Source organism: Rhinichthys klamathensis, unplaced genomic scaffold, assembly GCF_029890125.1.
Source record: "Rhinichthys klamathensis goyatoka isolate OS25496 unplaced genomic scaffold, OSU_Roscu_1.1 h1tg000035l_1, whole genome shotgun sequence".
Classification (NCBI taxonomy): Eukaryota; Metazoa; Chordata; class Actinopteri; order Cypriniformes; family Leuciscidae; genus Rhinichthys; species Rhinichthys klamathensis.
The window spans coordinates 6663188-6688369 of NW_026606583.1; the positions used below are offsets into that span (position 1 = coordinate 6663188).

The 25182-nt window shown below is 36.4% G+C and overlaps 3 protein-coding genes across 4 annotated transcripts; 2 read left to right on the forward strand and 1 right to left on the reverse strand.

Moving 5' to 3' along the window:
* Positions 1 to 1644: 1644 nt before the first annotated feature.
* Positions 1645 to 6716, forward strand: prodh2 (proline dehydrogenase 2). The gene is made up of 10 exons (XM_056246034.1): positions 1645 to 2040; positions 2598 to 2788; positions 3383 to 3509; positions 3912 to 3983; positions 4063 to 4143; positions 4444 to 4587; positions 4703 to 4869; positions 5886 to 5996; positions 6074 to 6162; positions 6256 to 6716. The coding sequence occupies exons 1-10, from the start codon at positions 1798 to 1800 to the stop codon at positions 6435 to 6437; spliced, it is 1407 nt and encodes a 468-aa protein (XP_056102009.1). The 5' UTR covers positions 1645 to 1797; the 3' UTR covers positions 6438 to 6716.
* Positions 6717 to 7824: 1108 nt separating this feature from the next.
* Positions 7825 to 13642, reverse strand: tbx6 (T-box transcription factor 6). The gene is made up of 8 exons (XM_056246045.1): positions 13573 to 13642; positions 11865 to 12072; positions 11493 to 11760; positions 10664 to 10807; positions 10497 to 10567; positions 10312 to 10373; positions 9890 to 10151; positions 7825 to 9808 (listed from the first exon to the last, which is right to left on the reverse strand). The coding sequence occupies exons 1-8, from the start codon at positions 13640 to 13642 to the stop codon at positions 8164 to 8166; spliced, it is 2730 nt and encodes a 909-aa protein (XP_056102020.1). The 3' UTR covers positions 7825 to 8163.
* Positions 11931 to 24582, forward strand: gdpd3b (glycerophosphodiester phosphodiesterase domain containing 3b). 2 transcript variants are annotated; one of them, XM_056246038.1, is made up of 11 exons: positions 11931 to 12035; positions 18956 to 19054; positions 20515 to 20557; positions 20635 to 20770; positions 20853 to 20898; positions 20971 to 21089; positions 21733 to 21822; positions 21940 to 22073; positions 24155 to 24214; positions 24298 to 24349; positions 24435 to 24582. In XM_056246038.1, coding segments are annotated over exons 1-11 (924 nt in total). In that variant the 5' UTR covers positions 11931 to 12034; the 3' UTR covers positions 24579 to 24582. The 2 variants fall into 2 exon arrangements, with proteins under 2 accessions (XP_056102013.1, XP_056102012.1); XM_056246037.1 differs by lacking the exon at positions 11931 to 12035 and having other exon boundaries at positions 18825 to 19054.
* Positions 24583 to 25182: the final 600 nt, after the last annotated feature.

Genomic DNA, 25182 nt, shown 5'->3' on the forward strand with positions numbered 1-25182 from the left:
CATGAAGTAATGGAAAAAACTACTCTACCATTGCTTGAAAAAGTCACCCGTCAGTCTATGAGAGTCCATTTCTGACACAAGAAAAAATTATGCTATTGTAATTTGGACTTTTTATCTCAATTTCGATTTAGGCTTACACTGCAAGCAACGTGACTACAACGGATTGAAATGAATTGCAATTATTTGCATGACAATCATCAGCACAAAACTCATGATCGTGGCAGGCCGAGTGGGAAATGTGTTTTCTGAAAGCAGGTGTTCAAACAAACACTGTCCCACACAAAATCCACAAGTTCTTGACCTATATATAAACATTTACTAAATGTCAAGCCATATGATAAACCATTTTAAGCCAATAAAGAAGACCGTAAGCACAGTGACCACTAAACAAAATATTACTAATGGAACACATCTAAGGTCAAATGAATTCACCGCACAGAAGAAAAAGTCTAAAACAATACTTTCAGACAATGCTTCCAACTTGTTACAGAAAATTTGACTTAAGGCGTATTAATATATTGCGGGTAAAACAAAGAGAGGACTGATGTTAAAGTCACATAACTGCATCTGGTTTTCTGAATGTTTTCATTTAAGTTGAAGGGTGTTTGGAGTTAATTTTTTGCTCTTGTTTGTAAGTATCGACTGCTCAGGACAAAGTCTAGCGGTCTTTTGTCTAACACATCCCTCTCCTTCCCAAGATCCAAGGTCTGTCTGACATCTGCTCGGTTCCCTTGCTTCTCATTTCTGCTGCTTTTTTTTTAATGTATCCTAATAATTATGCAGTTGTTAATTCAATCAGTTGTAGCATCAGTGCGTTTTCAAAATATGAATTCACCATGCTGTGACTTCAAAAGTGGTTATTAACCAGTAACTGTCTATATCAGTGTCGTTCCAAATCCAGTTTATCAAATTTGATTTAAAACTTCTTAAACTTGTCAAACATTTAAAAAGTAGCTATTGATTTTGTCATATTTCACAAAGTTAGGGCACGACGTCAACCCGGTCACACTAAATGCGTCATATTGTGTTAATCGTGCAATTTAACACAATATTTAATATCATTTATAAATTGAATATATTTATATGCAACTTATGGAGTTTTCACATGCATATGATACGCATGGGTAGGTTTGGTATGATGTGTATTATATGTTTGGGTAGGATTAGTGTTGTGGGGTGCGTGTGTATTACACGCAATAAAGTGCGTATCATATGCACGATAAACACAATGCGTGCTATTGAGACGCATTTTCATGAAATCAGGCTGATCTGCCCCCTCAATCTTAATGTCCCAAAGTTCAAAAGGCACATCAGTCATTAACCAACATGCCTAAAACGAACCTCCCCTCTCTCTGCCTCATTCATTTGCTCTCATCCTATCTGTTTATTTGCACTGGAAAATTGCACAGAACCTGCATATGTTAGTCTTGGCGTCCATAATAACAGGTGAGTATATTGTCAATTTCCTGACAATTTCAGCCTTTTCACCCCACTTCTGTGGTAGAGTTGTGCACTAAAGGGAATATTTTTCTGCTTCTTTCCCATGTGCTTAAAGGTGTCTGTCTGTCTGTGGAAACCAAATCGTATTGGTCTGTATAGGTAGATGTGGTTGTGTGCAGGCATATACAACGCATCTAAACTGAATGCGCATTGAAATTGCACAATATTAAAGGATTTCTGAAAGAACAGCTGCAATGTGCCTCTTCTGCAACTCTTAAGATTAGATTTGTGCTGGGATCAATTGTTCACCACTTTAAGTTTCATTAAAAAAAACTCTCAATTATCAGAGCAGTGGAGATGTGTTCTCTTCTTCGGCCTCCAGTGTTGAGTCGTTTCACATCTGTGCGGCTCAAGAGTGTGGCTTCCCCGCAGTCCCTGACGGCAAAACATCATCTAGACCTCTGTAAGCCCTCATCACCTGGCTTTCTGACCTTTGAGGATCCTCAAGCATTCAAGGCCAAGAGTTTCTGGGAGCTGATCCGAGCCCTCGGAGTCTTCCGGCTTTGCTCGTTCCCTGTGCTGGTTAACAACTGTGGGAAGGTGAGGACATCGGCAACATCTAGATCCTTGTGTTAACCACTAATGAAACACACTTACTGAATCAATGTGAAGCTATTAAGTACCACTCATAGTTACTAATTAAATCTAGGTTATTTGTACAGCACATTACACAATACATAGTTTCTAAGTATAGCTTCACAGAATGATTGTCAAAGTAATGTGCATATGGCAATAATATGCGACCAGAATGCATTTTTTGCTGTCACGGCCACGGGTGCCGGATAATAAGATAATACAAGTTATGTGGTTAGTAAACATCATGTATATAGTTACGCAGAACTATAATGAACAATGTTAGGCAATGATTACAAACTTGTGAATTTTTTCTCAGTCCTGTCGTAAACTATTTGTTCTCACTATTCGGGTCTAGTCTATAGAATGGACTACATATGCCATAGTATGATTTAAGTGGTTAGAATGGTTATCATAACTTGTAATTGATGTTTGAAATTGTACTTATGGTCATTTAGTCCTGAAGAGGACGGTCCACGGACAACATCATGGTAACATTTCTCGTTATCTCTTGTCTGACAAAGCTAATGACCTTTACGAGGACGGTTTTGGGTACGCGAGGTTTCTCCATGGTCATACGCCCATCTGTGTACGCTCAGTTTGTTGCCGGAGAAACAGAAGGTGAGATCGCGGACTCCATGCAAAAGATGAGCTCGCTGGGGCTCCACCCCATGTTAGCCGTCCCCATTGAAGAGGACCTAGGAGAGAGCACTGGGTAAGACATTCAGATTTTGCCATAAAAATATAACCTCACTTTAATAAATCGGATAGCATTGAGTGGATCAAGTGTATTGTTGCCTCTATGAGGGCATATTTTTTGTAAACACAAAACATAGATCATCGTTTAATGTTTATAAAAAAAAAATTTTTAAACTTCCACCTTGAATTTTTTGCACAATTGAATTTGTTCACAAGATGGCAACACTGCCCTGGCCCTTTGCTCTCGGCTTTACACATATGCTATGTATTCGTGTAAAAAAATGAAGCGTACGTGGGGCTTTACTGAACTCAGAAGATGAGCTGCACCACATGGCCCAGTGAGCCCAGATATGCAGCTGCACCATGAGACCCACTAAGCCCAGAGGCTGAGCTGCATCACGGGACCCAGTGAGCCTGCACTTGGAGCTCCACATTATACATCTCTCAGGCTTTTTTGCCCTATTGTACCAATAACTTTTTAGGTGAATTTGCAGTGATGCGATATAGTTTGCAATATCGTTTGATTTATTAAGTGGTGGGATTGTAAAACATTTCATTCTCAGCAAGTACTGACTTTAACTTTGATTTATGGCACACATTATATCTACAGGGAACACCGATATGAAGACAACCTGGCAGCCATGCTGGATTGTGTCCTGATGTCTCACGTTAATGTCTGGAGCAAGAATCCCATGATGCAGCTGAAGATCACAGCACTAGTCAGCCCTGAGCTGTGTGTGGGTGTTTCCTCTCATCCCAATATAAAGATTGATTCTTATCAGTTGGGATTAACAAAGATTAAGGTTCTTTGGCTGATACACTACCAATCAAAAGTTTTATTTTATGTTTTTGAAAGAAGTCTACTATGCTCACCAAGGCTGCATTTATTTAATAGATGTAAGAACAGTAGTAATTTGAAATATTATAACATTTGAAAAGAACTGTTTTCTATTTGAATATATTTTAAAATGCACTTTAGTCTGGTGATCAAAGCTGAATTTTCAGCATTATTACTCCAGTCTTTAGTGTCACATGATCCTTCAGAAATCATTCTAATATGCTGATTTGATGCTCAAATAACATTTCTTCTTATTAGAAATTGCTAGCAGTATTATTTAACTATATTAAACCCTGTTCAGGTTAAGCTGACTTCTCTGCTGAAGACAGAACAGTATGATCTGAACTTGCTTGTGAGAGCCATGGAGGGAGAGGTACAGCACACCACAAGCTTATACTCTGCTGCTATTTATTTAATTCTTATTGCTTATTGGTTTTATTTTTTACCGATAGGAAGTCGTGTTTCCTGGTCTGACTGAGAGTGAAAACACACACTTACTATTCAGCCTTCAGAGACTCAACAAAATAGGAGAGGTACCCACACTCTAAAAAATGCTGGGTTATTTCAACCCAAATTTGGGTCAAATATGGACAAACCCAAATGTTGGGTTAAAAATGTAATTAAAAAATGTACAGTTGAAAGTGAAAGTTGAAGTTGGGTTAAAATTTTTAATTACATTTTTTAACCCAACATTTGGGTTTGTCCATATTTGACCAAAATTTGGGCTAAAACAACCCAGCATTGTTTAGAGTGCAAATTTAAACGCACAAGTTAACATGTTAAAGCTAAAAGAAAGATAATGCTGGGAATGACTGAACATACTATGTGTTTAGGCAAGTGTTAATAAAGTCCGTGTCCTGGTGGATGCTGAGTACACTTACATGAATCCTGCCCTGTCACTCATCACCATGGCTATGATGAAGAAGTTCAATCAACAAAGCGCCTGGATCTGGAACACATATCAGTGCTACCTTAAGGTTGCCACGAACCTTCATTATTTAGTGGTCGTTAAAAAAAAAAGAAAAGAAAATCTGTATAAAAAGCAGTCTATCTCTAATAGCTTTACAGATATACTTGTTTCTTCACACACAGGAATCAAAGAATCTATTACTTGATGCCATTCAGACATCCATCGATCAGAGTTTCTGTATCGGGGTTAAACTCGTAAGAGGTGCTTACATGGACAAAGAGAGAAAACTTGCCCAAAAAGAAGGGCGAACAGATCCAATTCATGAATCATGGGAGCACACTAACGACAGGTGATTCTTTGACTCCAAATCACATTAGAAATGGAAAAAACATTATCATTGAGAATTGCCAATGGGTATAAATAACCTGGAAATATATGAGACTGATTTACTGTGAAACAGTCATGAACATTTTTTTACAGTGATTTTTTGGATCCATACACTGTAAAAAATGATCGTGATTTTAACGGTAAAAGACTGTAAAAATGCTACAGTGCAAAACTGTAACAGAAAGTTTCCTTACTATATTTACTGTAAAATACCGTTAAATTTACAGTTTTTGAAAGTGAAAAGAATAACTCATTGTATAATTTACAGTGAAAACCGTAAATTGACATTCCCACAATTCCCTGCGTGACACTTCCCATTTGATTTATTTTTGTTGAAATAACAATGTTTCTTCTTAGTTTTCTTAGTTGTTTTCTAATCAGTTATGTACATTAGAGTTTTATGTTACATTTAATGTTGTTAAATGACTGTTTATTGCATGTGTGTTACCATGATGGTGTTTAATGTGTGTGCGAATAACACTGTGCAGCTTCAATATAATAGTATTAACTTTCTTGTGGAAGATTGCTTGTGATGAGCTTTGATTGATCATGTGACTCATCACTGCTTTGATGATTGTTGGTTGTCAGTGTATTACAATGGTACGAAACAGATATTAATACTTCAATAGGTTGGTAAATGATCATTATCTCAGATAATGAATTATGGTTTATTACTGTAAATTTTAAGTTAAGTCTGTAAAACCAAAAACGTTGGTACCGTATTTTTGATTGACGGTAAAGTTCTGGTAACCACAGCTGCCAGTTTTTTTCTGTAAAAACAACGGGATTTTTTTTACAGTGTATTACTCTTTGTGAGTGCACTGTATACTATTTATAAATGAAAATAATTGCCACAATTTTATTTTATTTTTTTAATCTAATAGGCTACAATTACTTTTTCCCCTTGCAATTTGTGTTTCGCAAGTCCTGTAAGTCATTTTACGGACAGTTTTTTTAAATGTCTTAATTTATTTGCAGTTATAATGGATGTCTGGAGATCATGCTGAACCTCATTTCAGAGAAACCTGAACGCTATATGATTATCGTGGCCACTCACAATGAAGAATCAGTCAGACGGGCAGTGACACGGTACACCTTCATAAATGGCAAAATGGCAATTTTCAGCATTGTAAAGAAGATCAGTGTGTATTTGTATGTTGTTTCAGGATGGAAGAGTTGGGGCTTCGCAGAGATGGAAACTCTGTCTGTTTTGGTCAGCTGCTGGGCATGTGTGACCATGTCTCTCTTACTCTAGGTGAGTCTCATTTCATTCAGTAGCACTGAATGAATTCATTTCCTTGCCTCTCTGGAACACCCGTCAACCCTCACATTCATCTTCTCTTCTCAGCCCAGCATGGTTTCTCAGTGTACAAGTCAGTGCCGTACGGCTCAGTGGACGACACACTGCCATATCTGGTGCGAAGGGCTCAGGAGAACCGCACTGTGCTCCAGGGAATCCGTAAAGAAAGAGATCTACTCAGACAGGAGCTCCGCCGCAGACTCAAAGAAAAGATCACAGGGGCCAGATAGAAAAACGTCAGAAGAGAGAGAGAAAAATCAGGGTAAAGGGCAAGTGGCAAAAGACTTTTAATACATCCTAACTCGACTGATTGCCATGCATTTGACACGTTAGCCTTTGAAAATCCTTCTAGGATATAAAATAGTGCCTTCTAGTGGACATTTATGATGATTTAGAATTGAAGTGAGCATGAAAAACAAAATTGTCCCTTTCTTAATGCATGTTTCTGTTCTTACTATATATAATTGCATTAGAATCAAAATGCACAATTTCTCAGTCCAAAATATTCCTTTGCAACATATATTGCATTAAAATCCACATCAGAAGCACATTATTCATCTCTGTGGACATTCAGTGGTATTTGCCGCGGTTGTCAATTCAAGATAATGTGAGACTCAAATAAAATATATTAAAATATATCAATTTTCTAATATGTACTCATTTGAAGTGTCTCTCTCAGCACCCTGTGCTTGAGTGTAGCGCTGTTTACCTAACCTTATTTTAAACCCTCTCTTTGTCTATCACCAAATGGAAAAGGAGGAAAGAGAAATCAATGGAGGTGGGAAAATGAAGGAGGGGGTTGAGGTAATTATCACCTGGACTTTAATGACTGTTCCTGAGTTTCTAACGCACACCCACTCTCAACACCTGACCATGAGCAAATGTTGTGCAGAACTGGAATCAACCCTGAAGGCCAACTGACACTCAGAGCTGATGGTTAAAATACTGTGTGAGAGAGATGGATTGTTTTCACAGATATGTCAGTTTGATTTGTTTTTATTTTTAAATGATATTCTCACTTTCATGTTCTGTCCCAATTTGAATGTTTCAATTTACTTTCTTTCTAAACTCTTTGCGCCCAATTGCATGTAAGTAACTTGTGGTTGGCTGGCAAAATGCAGCAGCCTTATCCAAATTTTTTGCCAAGAGTTTCAGTAGGTTTCTTTATTTTTCAATTTGAAGAATAGAGCATCTGCAAAAGCAAACTAACCTGGTAACAGTTTGCCTCATTCAAGAATTAGTCAGGTAGTTGACCAATGAAATTAGATTTACTAATAAATGTTATTTCATGACAGGAATAAAGAGCACTGTTATGTTGTATTGTATGTTAATTAATGTGCAATGACTTTATACTGTATACAGTGTAAGGAATATTAGTGTGATATGCATATAGTTAATGTGATGAACCACATCTATGGTTACTTTGCTAGGATATCCAGGGGACTTGGAAAGTTCTTGCAGCGTTCATTTGCGGATGCAAACTGATTTCACATTTTGTCATTTTAATGCAATGACATTCAAACATTTAAGTGTTTAAAACTTAAACCTGACCACCATAGAATATGTATTTGATGTATACACACACACATTTTAAAAGCAAATAATAATAAAAAAAAATACAGTTAAACTCATTCAAACTTTATTTTGTAATTAAAGAATACAAAGAGAAATAAGAACTAGAAATATACAGCTTTATTGAACTTCATCAAGGTTAGGATAAAATGTATTTCTAACAATCCCATGAGCAGCATAGTTAAGATTTTCTTTTTCAACCATAAACACCAATAAGTTTTACATTTTAAACTACTACAATGTTTGGGATTGTCTCTTTTTGTCTCACATGGCCTCCAATGCAGTTATATAATGTGCAGTGCTTCCATCATCTTCAGAGCAAAGTAATTGACTGATGCAGTATCCTTGCAAACTTTGCCATACATGTTATTTTTCTGTTTATCTTCAGAAAACTGCTCTTCCACCAATGTCAAAGTAGGGCCCCTGAGCATGAGAATGCTGTGGCTGTCTATAAATATGCCTGAGTGGTAAATGCAGGGAGGATCGAGGATCCTGGCAAAGACGGAGTGAGTAGGAAGGAAAAGCGTTATAAAGAGACGGGGGAGCAGGGGCGGAGAGTGAGGGATCAAAAGGAGGGAGCAAGGAAGGGTGCAGTACCATATCTGGCAAGTAGGGGGCAGCAGAATTGAGCTGTGAGAAGGTGCCAATCTCAGTAGGAGCTACAGAAGGGTATGCGTTTGATGAGGTAGGACATTGTGGATGGTTTGAGATTGGAAGTGGGGGATTTAATTGAGAGGTACTTGAGGTTTGGATTGGGTGAAAGGACTGGGAGGTGATTTGAGTGGGGTTTCCAACTTGGGGTTGAATATGAGGGAAGGAGGGATTAGGGTATGACTGGGTAAAGGTCGATTGAATTTGGGTTGGGTTTGGGATCGCAGGGACACTATAGATCGAGTTAGATGAGGGCAGAGTCAGACTCTGAAGAGGATATTGAGCAGATGGGATAGAAGTTGGGAAGGGGTAAGAGGTGTGAGATGATGTTGGTGCAGGATTTTGGAGAGGGCCATGAGTAGTGTGTTTTGGCAGAGATGCAGGGAATGAGGGGACCGGGTATGCTGTGGTATGGTGCAGTGTGTTGGAAACCGACTGCATAGGGCCTTGATGGATAACATTGGTGGAAGGAAAGGAGAAGGATCCGGTTGAATAAATTGGGTTTGGAATTGCTGAAATAGTGCACAGACCTGAGGATTGGGAAACTGGAAAAGAACAAGTTGTTGGAGTTTGAGCAGATCCAGGGGTACTCAAGTTGAGGTTAGGGATCTGTTGAAAAGGGGGGAATGGGAAGACTGATGGGTTTGTCATAGAGTTAGGGGTGGACTGTGCTGCTGGAGGGAAGGGGAATGCAGTTGGCGTCATATTTGAGTCAGAAGGGGTGGGAATTTGATTAGGGTTGCACTGCGACACCGGTTGGAAGGCTAGGGCAGATTGGGGTAAACTTTGACATTGAGGGGATGTTGGATCTGGGTCATTTGAGGACTGCACTGGAGGGAAGGGAAAAGCTGTTTGGGTTGGGTTTGGGATAGCAGGAGTTGTTTCATTGGATGAGCTCAATCCACCGTCGTCCACCTGATTTTGGCCAGGGTCAATAGTTAACCCAGAACCTTGACAAGAAGAGGGGGGGATAGATTGGAAAGGTGGATTTGTAGGTGTATGGGGACTTAGGTTGTCTTGGGATTGGTCTGTTGGAAGAATAGAGTGGTAGGATGACGAGGAGAGAAGGTGTGGAGAGGTGGAGTGAGAGATGGGAGGGTACGAAGAGCCTGGGGGAGAGGTCGTAGAGGAGGGCATAGTCGTAGAGGAATTTAGACCAGGATAGTCTGATGAAGGTATAGAGGAATATGTGGACATAGAGGGTGGCGATGCAATTGTGGAGGGCTGGGGGAGCTCAAGGCCAGAGTTCTGTGTAGAGGACACCATGGAATAGATGGAAGGTGACTGATGCAAAGGCACTGAGGCATGTGATGAGGATCTGAGATGAGCAGTTGGGAAAGTTGATGTGTATCCAGGAAGGTCCATCATTTGACCAGACCTGTAACAAAAAGTAGACTATCTTTAACCCTGCTCAAAAACATTGAAAAAGTGTTTGATAGACATAAGCATATAGACTTACCCATCCATCAGTGTGTTGTTCACATTATTCTCAGGGGTTGTCTGTGGATGACTTTCCATTGAAGAGGGAATCTCAGAGGTCAAGAATGATTGTCCAAGGACAAGTGGTTGGTCAGAGACTGTCTGATCTGGGAGGGATGGTACTTCTGTGTGAAAACCTGAGTCTGCAATTGGGAGGGCAGAGTTTATAATGGAGAGGGCGGAGCTTGGGAGTTCCACTGATTGTGGGAGGAGCTCAGTGGAATCACATGGGTCACATGACTCTGAAAGAGGGAAGCAGGAACGCAATATTTGAGAAACCAAGTACTTTTTTTTATAAAGTATTTATTTGTGAAGAGAACAGAATAAATCTCATGTATTTTTTATGTTTCAGTTGTGTCTTGGTTTTGAAAGATTATAGATTCTGAAGTAAATTATCCTCACCAATATCCAAAGATTCCTCTTGATTGCATGTAATTTTCCTCTTCAGCCTTGCATCTCTTTGTCTGAGGAAAACAACAGAAAAATATTCCGCTCTCAGTCCAGATGTCTTAAGAAGTTTTTGTGTTTAAATAAGAAATGTGTACTATTAGGGAATTATTATTTAATATTGGTGGTGTTTAACCAACTTCTTGCAGTTCATGCCATTCTCTCTAAAGCCTTTCGCAAAAGGATTTGAGTTTATTTTCAGTTCAGTGATCTAGGAGAAAATAAGAAAAACAATTTTAAATATGTGGCTTTTTCATTGTGTTAAAATTATTTGATATTAATCTGAGAAATGTATTTTTGCTTTCACCTTGTTGTTCTGGTATGCAGTGACCGTGATAAACTGTGTTTCTGGGAAGGTGAAAGAGTGCTGGGCTCTTCCCCACATCAGCACATCACGGGCCTCGATCACATGCACTCGTGGCTGGTATCGATGTAGGGAATGGAGAATGATCTTTAGGGCAAAGAGTGTGGGAAATCACTGTTACAGTTGTGGTATTCCTGAGGTTCTGAGGAATTATGTTTTACATAAACTCATGATACCCAAAACAAAACGTAAATAACACTTTATAATTAGATTTATCATTATGTCATGAACAAACATTTTAAAGTGCGTAACAGTTCAAATGTTAATATACAGTGGCTCAATAAGAACTTGGGCACTAAAGTCACACAATATCAAACCACCAAATGGCACTTTATTAAAATGATAAAATAGATAAGCAGTTCAATAATGAATACAGAAACATTGGAAAACTCAGCAGTTGCCAAACATTAGTGGCACATTTAGTTTAAAAACATTAGTGACTGTCACTCAGAAAAGGGAAGTTAGATTTGAGTAAAGTCTTGCCTCATTTGTTTCCTTTCACAAACCTGGTCTGATATCTATGTTTAATATCCTATTATCCATGCAATTAAATTCATTCAAGTGTACAAATAGTTTTTGGAGCCACTGTATATTATAGAAAGTGTCAAAAGTATTGTAACAAAGTATTCCATTTCATTACACTGCTGACATATTACACTGTTAAACACCTTTGAAAAGTTAGTTTTACCAAAATTTAAAATAGTAGTATAATAGAATCGATAACTTTATGGAGAATTTTAAAACGGGTATTGAAAGATGCCTTTTTACTCACATATCCTTGTGCGTCCAGAGTGTTATTGGTGAGTTTGGCCCGGTGGAAGGATATGCTTCGATTCTGCCAGTGTTCTCCAGTTGCAGGAGAGTCTGGGTGGATGAAGACGCGGTCTGGCAGCCGAGCCTCTGCGCCGCCAACCACCTGCCAGCTGTTGTCTTGGAAACGATAGCGAGAGGAATCAACAGGTACAATGTCTAAAAGAAGAATGTAACGCAGAGTTGGGTTCAGCCCTGACAGCTTCATTCGCAGCTGTGGAAACATTCTCCTGAGGAACAGAGAAGGATGCGAAAGGTTATGGCATTTTACCAAACTGACCAAATGTGTCATAGTGTTTGCTGGTGGATATATTCTTCCTCACAATGTGCTCACCTGCCCTTCTTAGTGACAATCATCTCAGTGCCAACTGTGCTGAACTGCTTCCACAGTGATGCGTTCTCAAGCTCCATTTTGACATTATCCTGTGGAGTCCCAGGAGTGTCTGCAGTGGCGGGAGGAGGCAGCAGTCGAGCGGGAAGCCCACGGGCCGCCATGTCACATGTAGTGGGATACAGCGGCACATGTGCTGCGGGTTCACGATCTATAGGAGAGATGGGCAGACAGCAAGCAGAGGGTGATATCTGTATGTTAGAACTAAGCTTTTAATATCCATTGTATTCTTTATAGTGGGAAATGGTTCTTTAGATTATTAAAATGTATTTTTACAGGAGAACAAAATGTTAGTTTAGAAACTGTTCACTAAAAGTTTTTTTGAGGATCCAAAAATGGTTCTTCTGTGGCATTGCCTATTTTGGAACCTAAAGAGCTAGACTCAGAAGTCTAGACGTGTTAGATAATGGCTTGATGATTGTTTTATCAGGGAAACATACTGGAAATTTCTTCGAATGCACTGATTATCTCTACCCAGACAGTACCATAGTGTCGGCCCACATCTGGTACCCGTGGAATCCACATGTACCAGATGTGGCCTGGATCTGGGCATTCAACTAGAAGTCCTATTTTCACAGTCAGGGTTCAGATTGAGCCAGGATTAGGCCTTAGTTCAATTAGGACATTTATAGCTTTTATAAACGTGCCTTAGAAAAAATATTACTGGTGTGCATCTTGATTTTAAGATATGTCTGTGCAAGTTTCTTTCAGTTAAAGCTTAAACATGCATTTTTGTCTGGGACTAGGCTTAAGCCTTGTCTGTGAAACCGGGGGTAAATATTGGAGACTTAATTGTTCTAAGCACCAAAAATAAAGGTTCTTTATTGGCATCTTTGGTTCCATGAAGAAATTTTAACATCCTTATACCTTTCCTACGGAAGCGTATTGCATTCACTTGAAGAAAAAAATGTACTCTGTTTTTCTGAATTAATGAGTTAATTATCTCAGAATTACAAGATCATTTTTCATGGAAAAATTTTTTTGCTCTGTTTTTCTGAATTAACAAGTTAATTATCTCCGAATTACGAGATAATTTTTCATGGAAAAAAAGTTTTTGTCTGTTTTTCTGAATTAACGAGTTAATTATCTCAGAATTACAAGATAATTTTTCATGGAAAAAAGTTTTTGCTCTGTTTTTCTGAATTTCTGAGTTTTTGAGATAATCAAGTCATTAATTCAGAAAAAAAAAGCAAAAAAAAATTCTATGAAAAATGATCTTGTAATTCTGAGATAATTAACTCGTTAATTCAGAAAAACAGAGCAAAAACTTTTTTCCCATGAAAAATTATCTCGTAATTCTGAGATAATTAACTGGTTAATTCAGAAAAACAGAGTAGATTTTTTTCTTCAAGTGAATGCAATACGCTTCCGTACTTTCCTATGCACAAAAGGTTCTTTATATTTCTTACACTAAGAAAAAATGTCTCTTTTAAGAACTGTTTGGTGAACCCAAAACAGTTCTTCTATGGCATCGCTGTGAAAACCCCATTTTGGAAGGATTGTTACTTGAACTGATGCGCTGTAATCAACTCACTTTCTCCCATTAAATCTCTGCAAACACTCACATAGGCTACTAATTTAAATGCATGCACATTTCTGCTTTCTTCTATGATTTTTTCCATTGCATTGAAAGATCTGAACTCTCTCTTACCTCTATAATAGCAGTCGCTTAGTCTCTGAGGTCCCAGGGCCAAACTAGGGTACATTTCCACTCCCAGCATGTTTCTAGACGTCCTTTTGTCCTTGCTTCACTTTTGAGTTTGTCAGTATCAAATCAACACCTCGCTCAGTGAGCTTTCATAATGCAGAAATACTGTTTCAAAGTCTTTGTTCGAGCCGCCGATGACTTTTCCTTTCTGTATCTTCTCTTCTAATGCCTCTGCGTTTGTCTCCTCGTGTATTATATAGGTGAGCACACCTTCACACATTTACCAAATGGTGGTGAGGTCTTCACACTTCATCCCTCTTCTGTTTCTTCAGGGTCCATCTTTTGGGCCCAGCACTTCTGGTCTTAACACAATGGCTAAATAAACACTAGTCACACACACACACACACTGCTTAGCACATCAAACCTAAAACATCAATGTAGTATTCCTGCTTCATCATTCAAAGTTTCTAGTCATTGAGTTGTGTCTGAATTGACTGGTATCTGTGATTCTGCATCACGTTGTACTGGCCCACAGCAAAGAAAAGTCAAAAAATAATATTTCTAGTTCTGCTAGACAGTAAAGGGATTAAATGTAGACGATCATTGAAGTCTTTCAATGCTTAGATAAACTAAGTAGAAAAACTAATTGTCCAGAGATCTTTCCAGAGAAAAACTAATCGTCCCAAGGATATATTCGTACAGCACTTTTTTTTTCCAAAATTGCTTGTAAAAATTATGAGCTATAACAGAGATAGTACAGTATGATTAAAAACAATAGGGAAATAGGGGAGATTTGTATTCAGTCATGGTACACTTTACAGTAAATTTGTTTTCAATTAATTCAGATTAGTTATGCAGTATCTATCATGCTACGAATGTAAATTGTTTATTAATCTGGTTAATGTTAATTTATGAATAAACTATTGTTCACTTTAAATTTATGTTCATTCATATTAAGCAAACTAATGTTAATTTATAAAACTTGTTAAAATGTTAAAAATGTATGTGTAGAAATTTTACATAAACATAAACCTAATACATCCTGTAAAACTGTTGTTTATTTTTATTTCATGTTAACTATTACATTCTATGCTGTAAATATACATAATATATTTGTATAATATACATGTATTATATACATTTGAAAAATGTATATTATATTAGTATATTATGTTATGTTTTATATTATATTCATTTATTTTTGGTTATGATTTAAGAGTGCATGTGAGTGAGGCGCTCACAACAGAATTTCGTCTTTCTTGAAGAACTAAGACCTCATGGGTTTAACTGCTGACTGAGCTGATTTTCTCCCACAATGAAAGAGGAAGGTCAAAATGAAAATGAATGCCAGAACTTGTATGATGTATGATGTAATGGCACAACCATATGGACGGTCTACCACTACCGCTATCCATATATGGGTTTAACATTGACCGGATGAGGAGTACTGGATTTATTGTTATGTAATACTATAGGATTTGATGTCCAGTTTAAGGTTGGCCTTTGACCTCAGCTCAGTTGGTGGTGAGGGCTGGGTTGCAGGTGGAGGAGGCGTACGACACAGTTTGGTCTTACTGCTACAGTTTGGTCTCTAAAGTAAACACTTGGGGTTCAGACACTCCATCCACATGTCTTTTAAAAAGAAACAACTGCTTTGGACGATGACACTCTTTAAAGAAAACATTTTTACTAAACTGCCTCTTTAAAAAGATATAGTTCTTCACACATAATAATAGTTCTATTTAAAACCATTTCATCCTGAGGAAACGTTTTTGTGTTGAGTTTAGGGTTCTTAATTCCCGCCCTTTTGTTTTTAAATCTCTAACAAATCCTCTCAAAGCACCTCATTATTGATTTTCTGGAGCTCAACCTTCCTAGACTATCAACACACTCTCAACAGGTACTTGATTCTTTCTTGAAATGTCCACACATTTTAATTTTCATATTGTAAGTTAAGTTTGGTTTCAAGCTTTCAAATTGTTTTGTATTCTTTCGAATTTGAACAGAACATGTGAGCAGCTCTGTTAAGATGAGGATATACTTCTCTCCACTAAGCACGTAAATTACCAGAGATACTGAATTTATGATCCATATTGTTAGAGTTCGCAATTATTACTTGGGTTTATGAATAAACATGCTTAGTCACAAAAACATTAAATCTATTCCATCTTTGTAACATTGTGAAAGGGCTCACATACACCTAAAAATAAAGGTTTGTTATTGGAATCAATGGTTCTATGAAGAACGTTTAACAACTCAATTGTACGAAAGGTTCTTTAGATTATTAAAATGCTAAGAAAAAATACTGAACCCCCCCCCCACAATGGTTCTGCTATTGGTACAAGCCAAAGAACCCTAATCTGGTGATCTTTAGATCCATTTTTCTAAGAGTGTACCATAAAAAGGCATATTCTGAGTCTTAATATCTACACAGCCAGTCCCAAACTCTGACAGATCCGGATCAGACTGCTTCACCTTAACGTTGTTGTTGTAGTTGTTGTTTTTGTTGTCCATTCGCAGGCACGTGATAAAGCAGGGCTGTGAGAGCGAGGGGAAGTGGAGGTGTGTGTCTCAGAGGGGGGTGGATGTCATTACTGTCCACAGTGTGTGTCCGTTTCAGAGTTTACAGGGACTGTAAGGCCTAATGGCAGCTAATGTGTTTATGAGTGCCCAGGTGTGTGTCTTTAAGCAACAGTAGCACAACTAGACTCGCCGTAACGAGGCCGTTTTAGTGTAAGGAGACGAGTGAGTTGTACCATGTTTAAATCGGCTAACCGTGTTATTAAAAAGTTTCTGTGCCTGTTAATTCCTACATTAGATTTCAGGAGGTCAATTTGACATTGATATGCAGCTTCACAATTCATATAAAGACGGTAAGTTCACTCATAATTGTATATACACACATGCTATTATTCGTGTGTGCGGTATATGAAAGCCCCTTAGTCTAACTTCACGCTCACAAACTCTTTTCATTGTGTTCATTTGTTAAAAAGTCAGTGTTTATGAAAATATTTGAAATGTTGTGACTGACAAATAGAAGCAATAAAGGGGTGAAACGGGCCAGTGTTGATTATGGTAAGTATCTTGTTTGACTTGATTGTTACTTTGAACTAAAGTGCTTAAAGTATATTCAAATATGAAAACATTGTCCCTCAGTTTCACTTACACAGACAAACTTGTTTCATTGTGTTCATTGGTTAAAAAAAACGAACTCAGTGTTGATGAAAATGTTTGAAATGATGTGACTTGTGATGTTCTTGTTTTGAACTTACAGTAGAATGAGTGAAGTATAGGAAATAGTATTCACTGGATTTATAATCAATTGGTGGAAATTATGTTAAAAAAATGACTGTAAAAAACTATAAATTACAAAAATGCTACAGTAAAACCCTGTTACTCTATACAGTCACAACTGGTTAAACATCACATGGTATCGGTTTACTCTAAAATAATGTACTTTTTTTTTTTTTTTTAAGAAAAACTATGAACATGAACTACCATATAATTTACAGTGAAAAACAGTCAAAACACATTTCCAGAAGTCTCAGCATGACACATATGATTACATTTGAGTTTTTTGTAAACCGGTTGCCGGGTTTTTACTGTACATTTAACAGAATATTGAGCTGCAATCTATAATATCTGGTCAATTTGACCTGGTAACTTCTTTAATGCCAACACGATGAAAAGCATAGCTTTTGTGATTTCATGTAAACTGATCAGTCTGAGTTTTCTTCTGTGATTAGATCACATGTCCAGGTTTGATTTTACACATGATACTGGGACATTTCATAAACTTCATTTACTTGATAATGCCCAAAGCCTCAATGCTTATTTATAAAACATAATTTGTACAGTCCAACACATCACCCAACTAAAAGATAGTCAATATGCTCAGTTCATATTCAGGTCGAAATGTGTTGTGTTAAATATTTGTCAGAGGTGTGGTGTTTGAAATATCTTTAACTATGCTTACAGATCCACCTTTCATATTACACAAAGGCTAATTTTAGATATCCAAGCAATTATGTGTTTAATACATCAAATTCTTAAAAGAGCTTGTACATCCCTTGTAAAGAAGTGTGCTTAATTTTTGATTGAATGTACACTCGTAGTGCACTTTCATGATGACAGTTCCTCTTAAAAAAAAACTTTGTACTTTAATGCCAAATTAAAACTTAGGCTACATTGAAATCATCATGTTTAAATATCTTTTGTCATACTTTAAAGAAGTACAATTATTTTGAAGTGTTGATTAACGCACATGAAGACCTGCTTTCAATTTCAACTGTAGTTTGTTATTAAAACAATATGTAATTAAACATTTGTAATGAAGTTGCAACTTAAAATATATTAACTTTAATTGTAATATCAAATACACACTATACAATGACAATTATAATCAATAACTTACATGTGCTTTAGCATGTTAGTCAAAGACAGATTTGTCTTTGAAATTTGTTTAATGTAATATTAATATTAAATGTAGTTTTGAGCAACACTAGTTAAAACTATACACAGTAGATATGGAATTACAAATAAACATACTTAAATAAAAACACTCTTATTCATTTAATATCATTTTAAACTATAATACATTTTAATTTGATTACAAATAACTTGCAATTAAGTGTCCGACAAGTAAAGCACTGACGTATTCTTTCAATATAATATAGCCTATTCAAAAGTTATTTTTCACAAGGGACAGGCCATAACTGAACATTATGACATGGGGGGAATTTTCCAGCCATCATGACATAAACAAAAATGTGATTAGGTTTTGTATGTCTTCACATGTGTCTCATGAAGTTCTTATAAAATGTTTGTCATGTGTTACTCCAACAGCCCTGGTATTACTAAGCAGAAGTGTGGACTTTGTCAAGTCAGAAGGTTCAATTCATGTGGCGTCTTTAAAACTATCTGAAACTCTGACCACAAAAACCACAACAGTTCAGATAAGGGATAAAACATATGCCTTTTAATGGAATCACACAAAAGGTTTTCAATAGCATAGTTTCACAATCTCAACGGAAGTATAAGATGTGAGATTTGATTTCTTAGGTCTCAGTTAAACCCCATTTCTTTCATTTTTTGAGTAATCCGCACTTTATGATATCAACACTTGAACTTGACCACACACCCAATACTCATGCATGATCACGTGTTCAGTTAGACAGAATGAACGCTATAAAACCTACAGAGCAAGCATGAGCAGCAATAAAACAGGTGGAAGACTTTGAGGAGCTGCTGATATTTGCTTTCTAGATACTCAAACTTCATAATATCCGGTTCTGGGAGTCAAAGTGCAGTTATAGTGAGGGATTACCTGTAGTTTCAGAATGGACGCACTGTGTGGGATTCTTCTCTTCTGCTTGGCTGTCGCAGTGTATGTTGTGTGTTCCCTGTACCTGCTACACAATCCATGTATCCTTCATAAGAGGAAAAAGCTGGACTTCCACTGCAGACACATTTCACACAGAGGAGGCAAGTGGAGTTTCTGTCTTCTGAATTTAAGCTTCATTGATTATAACTTTTTACATTATAACACTTAACCAGTGTGTTGTTAAAATGATGTGTACCAGCGTTATGTTTCGAGTCAAATTGACCCTAATTAGATTCAATACAATTCACCAAAAACCATGTTTTATGTATTAACTAACATGAACTAATCATTAGCAATACATTTGTTACAGTATTTAGTAATCTTTTTTAAGGTTAGTTAATAAAAATACAGCTGTTCATTGTTTGTTCATGTTAGTTCACAGTTCATTAACTAATAATGTTAACAAATACAACTTTTGATTTTAATGATGTATTAGTAAATGTTGAAAAGAAGTGCAGTTCATTAATAGTACACTGTAAAAAAAAAAATCTGTTCAATTTACGGTAAAATACCGGCAGCTGTGGTTGCCAGAAATTTACCGTATAAAATACGGTAGCAAGATTTTACGGTAGCAAGGTTTTACAGACTTAACTTAAAATTTACAGTAATAACCCGTATTTCATTATTTGATATAATGTTAATTTACCGACCTATTGAAGTATTAATATCTGTTTTGTACCATCAAGTGGTAACACACATGAAATTTTAAAAAGGCAATAAACATTAATTTAACAACATTAAATCCCTTTTTAAGTCACATAAAACCCTAATGTACATAACTGATTAGAAAAAGACTAAGCAAACTACGAAGAAACAGTTATTTCAACAAAAATACATCAAATGCGAAGTGTCACACAGGAAATTGTGGGAATGTCAATTTACGGTTTTTCACTGTAAATTATACAATGAGTTGTTCATTTTCACTTTCAAAAACTGTAAATTTAACGGTATTTTACAGTAAAATTACATGAAATGTACCATTAGATCTATCACAGTTATTTACCGTATATAGTAAGGAAAGGTTCTGTTAACCAATTAACAGTTTTTCACTGTAGCTGTCTTTTACCGTTAAAATCACGATCATTTTTTACAGTGTATTAATGTAATGTTAACTATTGAAACCTTTTTGTAAAGTGTAAATCAAACAAACAAAAAACATAAACCTTTAACATTAAAACTTCACACATTTAAAAAAAATTATGTGAAAATGATTTTTAAAACAATATTTAACTATTTTTAAAACATTTATTTTTTCATAAAAGTAAATAGTATTTTAAAATTCAATGCGTTTATTATATATATATATATATTTTATTTTTTTTTAAGCTCAAACCGTAGCATGGCGTTAGCAATGCCAAGATCGTGGATTCATGTTCAAACTGATACAAATTTAGTCCTTCAATGCAGTGTACATTTCTTCGAATAAAAGCGTCTGCCAAATGCATAAATCCAAACACCCTCAGAGAGTAACTCAGAAACGTGTTCGGGTCAAATTGACCCAGAACGAAATGTAATTCATTTAACACTATTACTGACCTAAACTGATGCTTTTTGCCTATAGGGTCTGGAGAGAAGATAGAAAACACAATGGAAGCATTTACACAGTGAGTCTCTCAGCTTTTCTTCTATTCCTTCCTCCTTTTCTCCACTTTAACCATGTATTTGTATGATGATGTGATAGTGCTGTGGCTGCGTGCACTGAGATGCTGGAGATGGACTGTCACCTTACACTGGATGGCTGCGTTGTGGTTTCACATGATAAAAACCTTTTGAGACAAACAGGATGTGACAAAACAATATCGTCTCTTAGATTCCAGGTAGTCATTTTAACATTCAACTTCCTATTTTCTTCTCCCTATGCTTTGTGATGGATTTTTAATCCTACTTTGTATCTTTCAGGATTTGCCTCTCTATAAAGAGCGACTCGAGGTCACATTTTATGTTGGTAAGTCGATTATAATACGATTCTACACTATGAAGTGCTTTACAGTAATATCTGAAATCTGTAATACATTAGGACACTACAGTACAGGGAAAGACAGAGAGTTTGTGTTGCTGGAAGATGTTTTCAAGAAATTTCCCAACATGCCAATGATGATCGAGATCAAAGAAAACAATGACTTGCTCATTAAAAAGGTGAGATATAGATTTTGCAATATTCAGTGTCTAATAACTGGTTCATTCACATTGCTGATAAAGCATGTTTATATAGATCATCCATCACAAATAAATGACTTGTATTTTTAATGATTTGTTGAAACGGTCTCTCAAACTCACAAGTTGAAATACACACCACAAGAAGTGTAGTCGGAGACAATGGCTGTGTCAGAAATCACATTAATCACTCTCTTGATTTTGAATAAATAATTAATTCGAGACCACTAAAAAAAGGACATTCTATATAGAATGAATGTGTGTGTGAATGTAATCCGGACGTACTAAATTCGCCATGTTGTCATTATCATGTGACCAGCATCAGTTATTATCCCTACCATTCTCAAATCCTCTCCTGTGGCCTCATGGGATAGTAAAGTGTCCATCATATGCACACTTCAGAAATAGTAGGTCATCCGGGTGTTTGTCTAAGCTGGATATTTTAATGCAGCCTTCAAAAAGGCTTTGAAACTCACGAGTATAAACTCAATGAATCTCTTTCTGAATCGCAAGTTCTTTCAGTGATATTTATTTGTATTGATTTATTTAGTTCTCCTACTTGTCTGAATCAAAATTGACCGAATGAAATTCATAATAACTTGGTATCCCTTTTATGTGACTGTAGGTCTCTTGTCTTGTGAAGCACTATGGCAGAGAAAGTATTACAGTTTGGGGTTCTGAAGAGTCGGAGGTTATGGCTAAATGTCAGAAGCAGGTACAGTAATGTGTCCCTACAGTGGTCAGTAATCAGAGATGTCTTCATACAAATTTACAAGCATTTTATACAGTGCTATAAGCTTATCTTATTTTTTTGTTCTGTGTGTGTGTGCAGAACCCATCCATACCCTATTTGTTCAGTATGAGGCGTGGAATACTGCTTTTATTGCTCTTTTACACTGGACTCCTTCCCTTTGTGCCTCTGGGTGAAAGTGTCCTGCTGTTCTACCTGCCCAGGGTCATCAACAGGTCAGTCTATAGCCTAGTTTTAAAAGTGGGATGGATTGAAATTTCATAACTATCTACGTTTTTTAAAAACGTTCTGAGAGTTATTGGTGGGTTTGAAGTGAAATCTTCCTGTATGTTTTTGTGATAGCGCTTTACAATAAGGTTTCGTTTATAACTTTAGTTAACTACATTTACTAATGCTTCTAAAGCATTTATATATCTTCGTCAATGTCCATGTCAGTATTTACCAATGCAATAATAATATCAAAAGTTGTATCTATTAATAATATTTAACACTTTCCCCTCCGGCGTTTACAACTACTAAGTCATTTTCATAGATCACACAATTTTTATATCACGCAAGTCTGAGAACAAAAAGTCAAAAGTGTGCGATAAAAAATTACCTCGCAATTACCTTTTTTATTTAGTCGTCTCATAAATGAACGGAAATTCCATCAGCGGTGGGGAAAGAGTTAACAGACCTGGTGTCTCATTTATAAAGCGTGCGTACGCATAAAACGGGCCTAGAAATGTACGTACGCCAGTTTCCACGCAAAGGTTGTGATCTAAAAAAAAAAAACTTGACGGGAGAATATGCGCACCTTTAAGCAAACTTTGAGCCGTGCGCACGCACGCTTTGGACACCGATGGTGAGCTGGAGCTAAATGTCTTTTTGGTCACTTTTAGACAGAAAATCTAAAGAAAATTACACATACAGTATACAGAAAGATAATAAAAATATAATTTCACTCACCAAGCCTATCACATGAAGCAAACATCCATCCATTTTTAAATATCCATCCCTTTGTTCTTTAGTGAAACTGACGCAGCCTATCTAAAACCGTAAATCTTCATTATAATCATAAATACAGTGTTCTGTGAAATATGTTCACAATAACAGTTTAAATGAATAAAGCTATGTTTTACTTCTGATAAACATTTAGATTAAATATGCCATTCCGATTAATGGAGTTAACTTAAATTGCATGAAATCATTACAAGTTACAACATTTTTTTCTATTCAATAAATAGAAATGTTTGTTGTGGATGCAATGCTTTCAAACACTTTTCCTCTGGCATGCTGTGTTTTAATCTTTTAACTACAGAGATAATTGCTTATCATAATAGCAGATTGTCTGAGAAAATAGTTTCGTGCAAATAATGCACAACAAGGTCTATCTGTTTCCATTAAAAATATAAATCAATTAAAAATACTCTTTGGCAAGTGGAAAAGATTGAGAAAAACTTTCTCTGAAATGTATTTTACACTATTTGATTTATTTATTCAAAAACAAGGCAAGGATATAGGCTACTAAATTATTTTTTATTAATGTAACTAATGTGACGGCACATCCGTATCTCATATTTTCCAAATGCCTTGTACCGTTAATCATGTTATCACGTGGATGAATAATCATATGCAAATGATATGCAGATGAGGATATGCATAGTAAAACTAGGTGTTGTAAGCTCCACATATGGTTGTTTCGGGGTGGAGACGCATGTGCGCACAATCTTCCGCTGACTGGGATTTATAAAGTGAATTCTGCGCAGGTTCTGGCGTACGCACGGTTTTAGAAGTCAGAGTATTTGTTTGCGTACGCCATTTTTTGCTTTCGGACGCACGTACACTTTTAGTAATGATTTTACGCACAGTTTTGTAAATGAGACCCCTGATCTGTTATGAAATATACTTCTGAAACATTTATTAATCTTAAAGAGATTTGTTAATTATAAGCATAATTCAATACCCAAAATTATTGATAAATATGAGGCCTACTCTTGGTATACTTTACAATAAGGTTCCATTTGTAAACGCAAGTTAACTACATTAGTTTATGATTAACTAACAATGAAAAATACTTCAAAACATTAATTAATCTTAGTTAATGCTCATTTCAACATACCGCACATTATTAAAATCAAAAGTTTGTTAATATTATTTAATGTACCTGAGCTAACATGAAGTAACAAAGATGTGTTTTTATTATAAATATAGTAACAAATCCAATGAGCATTTTTAGTAACTGTTAGTTGTAAAGTTAGCATTTTCCCATACATTGCATTTGACTAATACTAATGCAGCAGTTGTGATCTCTCAGGACTTATCTTCCAGAGGAACCCTATCTGAAGAACAGATTTGTTGTGTATCTTCTTCAGAAGTAAGTGACGTTCATCTGACATAGAGCAGTCAAACAGCTTGTGTCTTGTGATGTATGATTGTGTTTATCGATGCTTTGCTTAGGTTGACCATGCGGAAATCATTGTTCGACCACTTGATCAAGAGGGGCTTGCAGGTGAATATTTTCTCAGTAGTGTCAATCTAAAAACAGTTCTAACCCAAAGCAAAATCATTCATTTCATCTGATTTTGGCATCTCAGGTGCAGCTGTTTGTGTGCAATGAGGAGAGCGATATAGAAGCAGCATTTGCAGTCGGAGCCACAGGCGTATTGACAGACTACCCGACCCTCCTGTCAAACTACCTCAAAAAACACCCTCTACCTCCACCTCCAGCTTTTTATTAGTTATTCCAAAGGCCATGATAAACAGTGCCTTCCAAACAGATAATGAAATGTACCTTTGAATAAGAATTTTATCCAACTTCTTCCTGCACTCCATGAAGCTTTGCGTGAATTATGGGATTAAAGCACTTTCTGTCATTTACAAATTGTATTTATGTTCTATAGAAGCATTCCAGTAAACACTACTGATATTGATTTGCAGTGAAGATTAACAGGCCATGTGAAAACAAACTGAGAATGAGACGTGAGTGAGGAGATTGTTAGTTCAATCCAGTGAATTAAAAAATTGTGTTTTAGGGGGTACGCATATAATGCAACGCTAATAATGATGATTGAGGGTTTTTTTCACATAAACATTCCTAAAAAGCCTGATGTATCATATTTTATTGATTTTTCTAAAAAATGATGTTAGGATAATCAAGCAAACCTAAGTCCAGGTCCTGTCCAGCAAGTGTTCATCTTGAAATATTACTAACAATGTAAACATTATTCTTAGGTTCTTACAGCAAAGACACATGAACCATGATCTGAAGGCCTTTTACTTACTAAAAACGCATAAAATATCAATCAGACGACAGAAAACATGTAGTACTCTGTGCAATAGAAA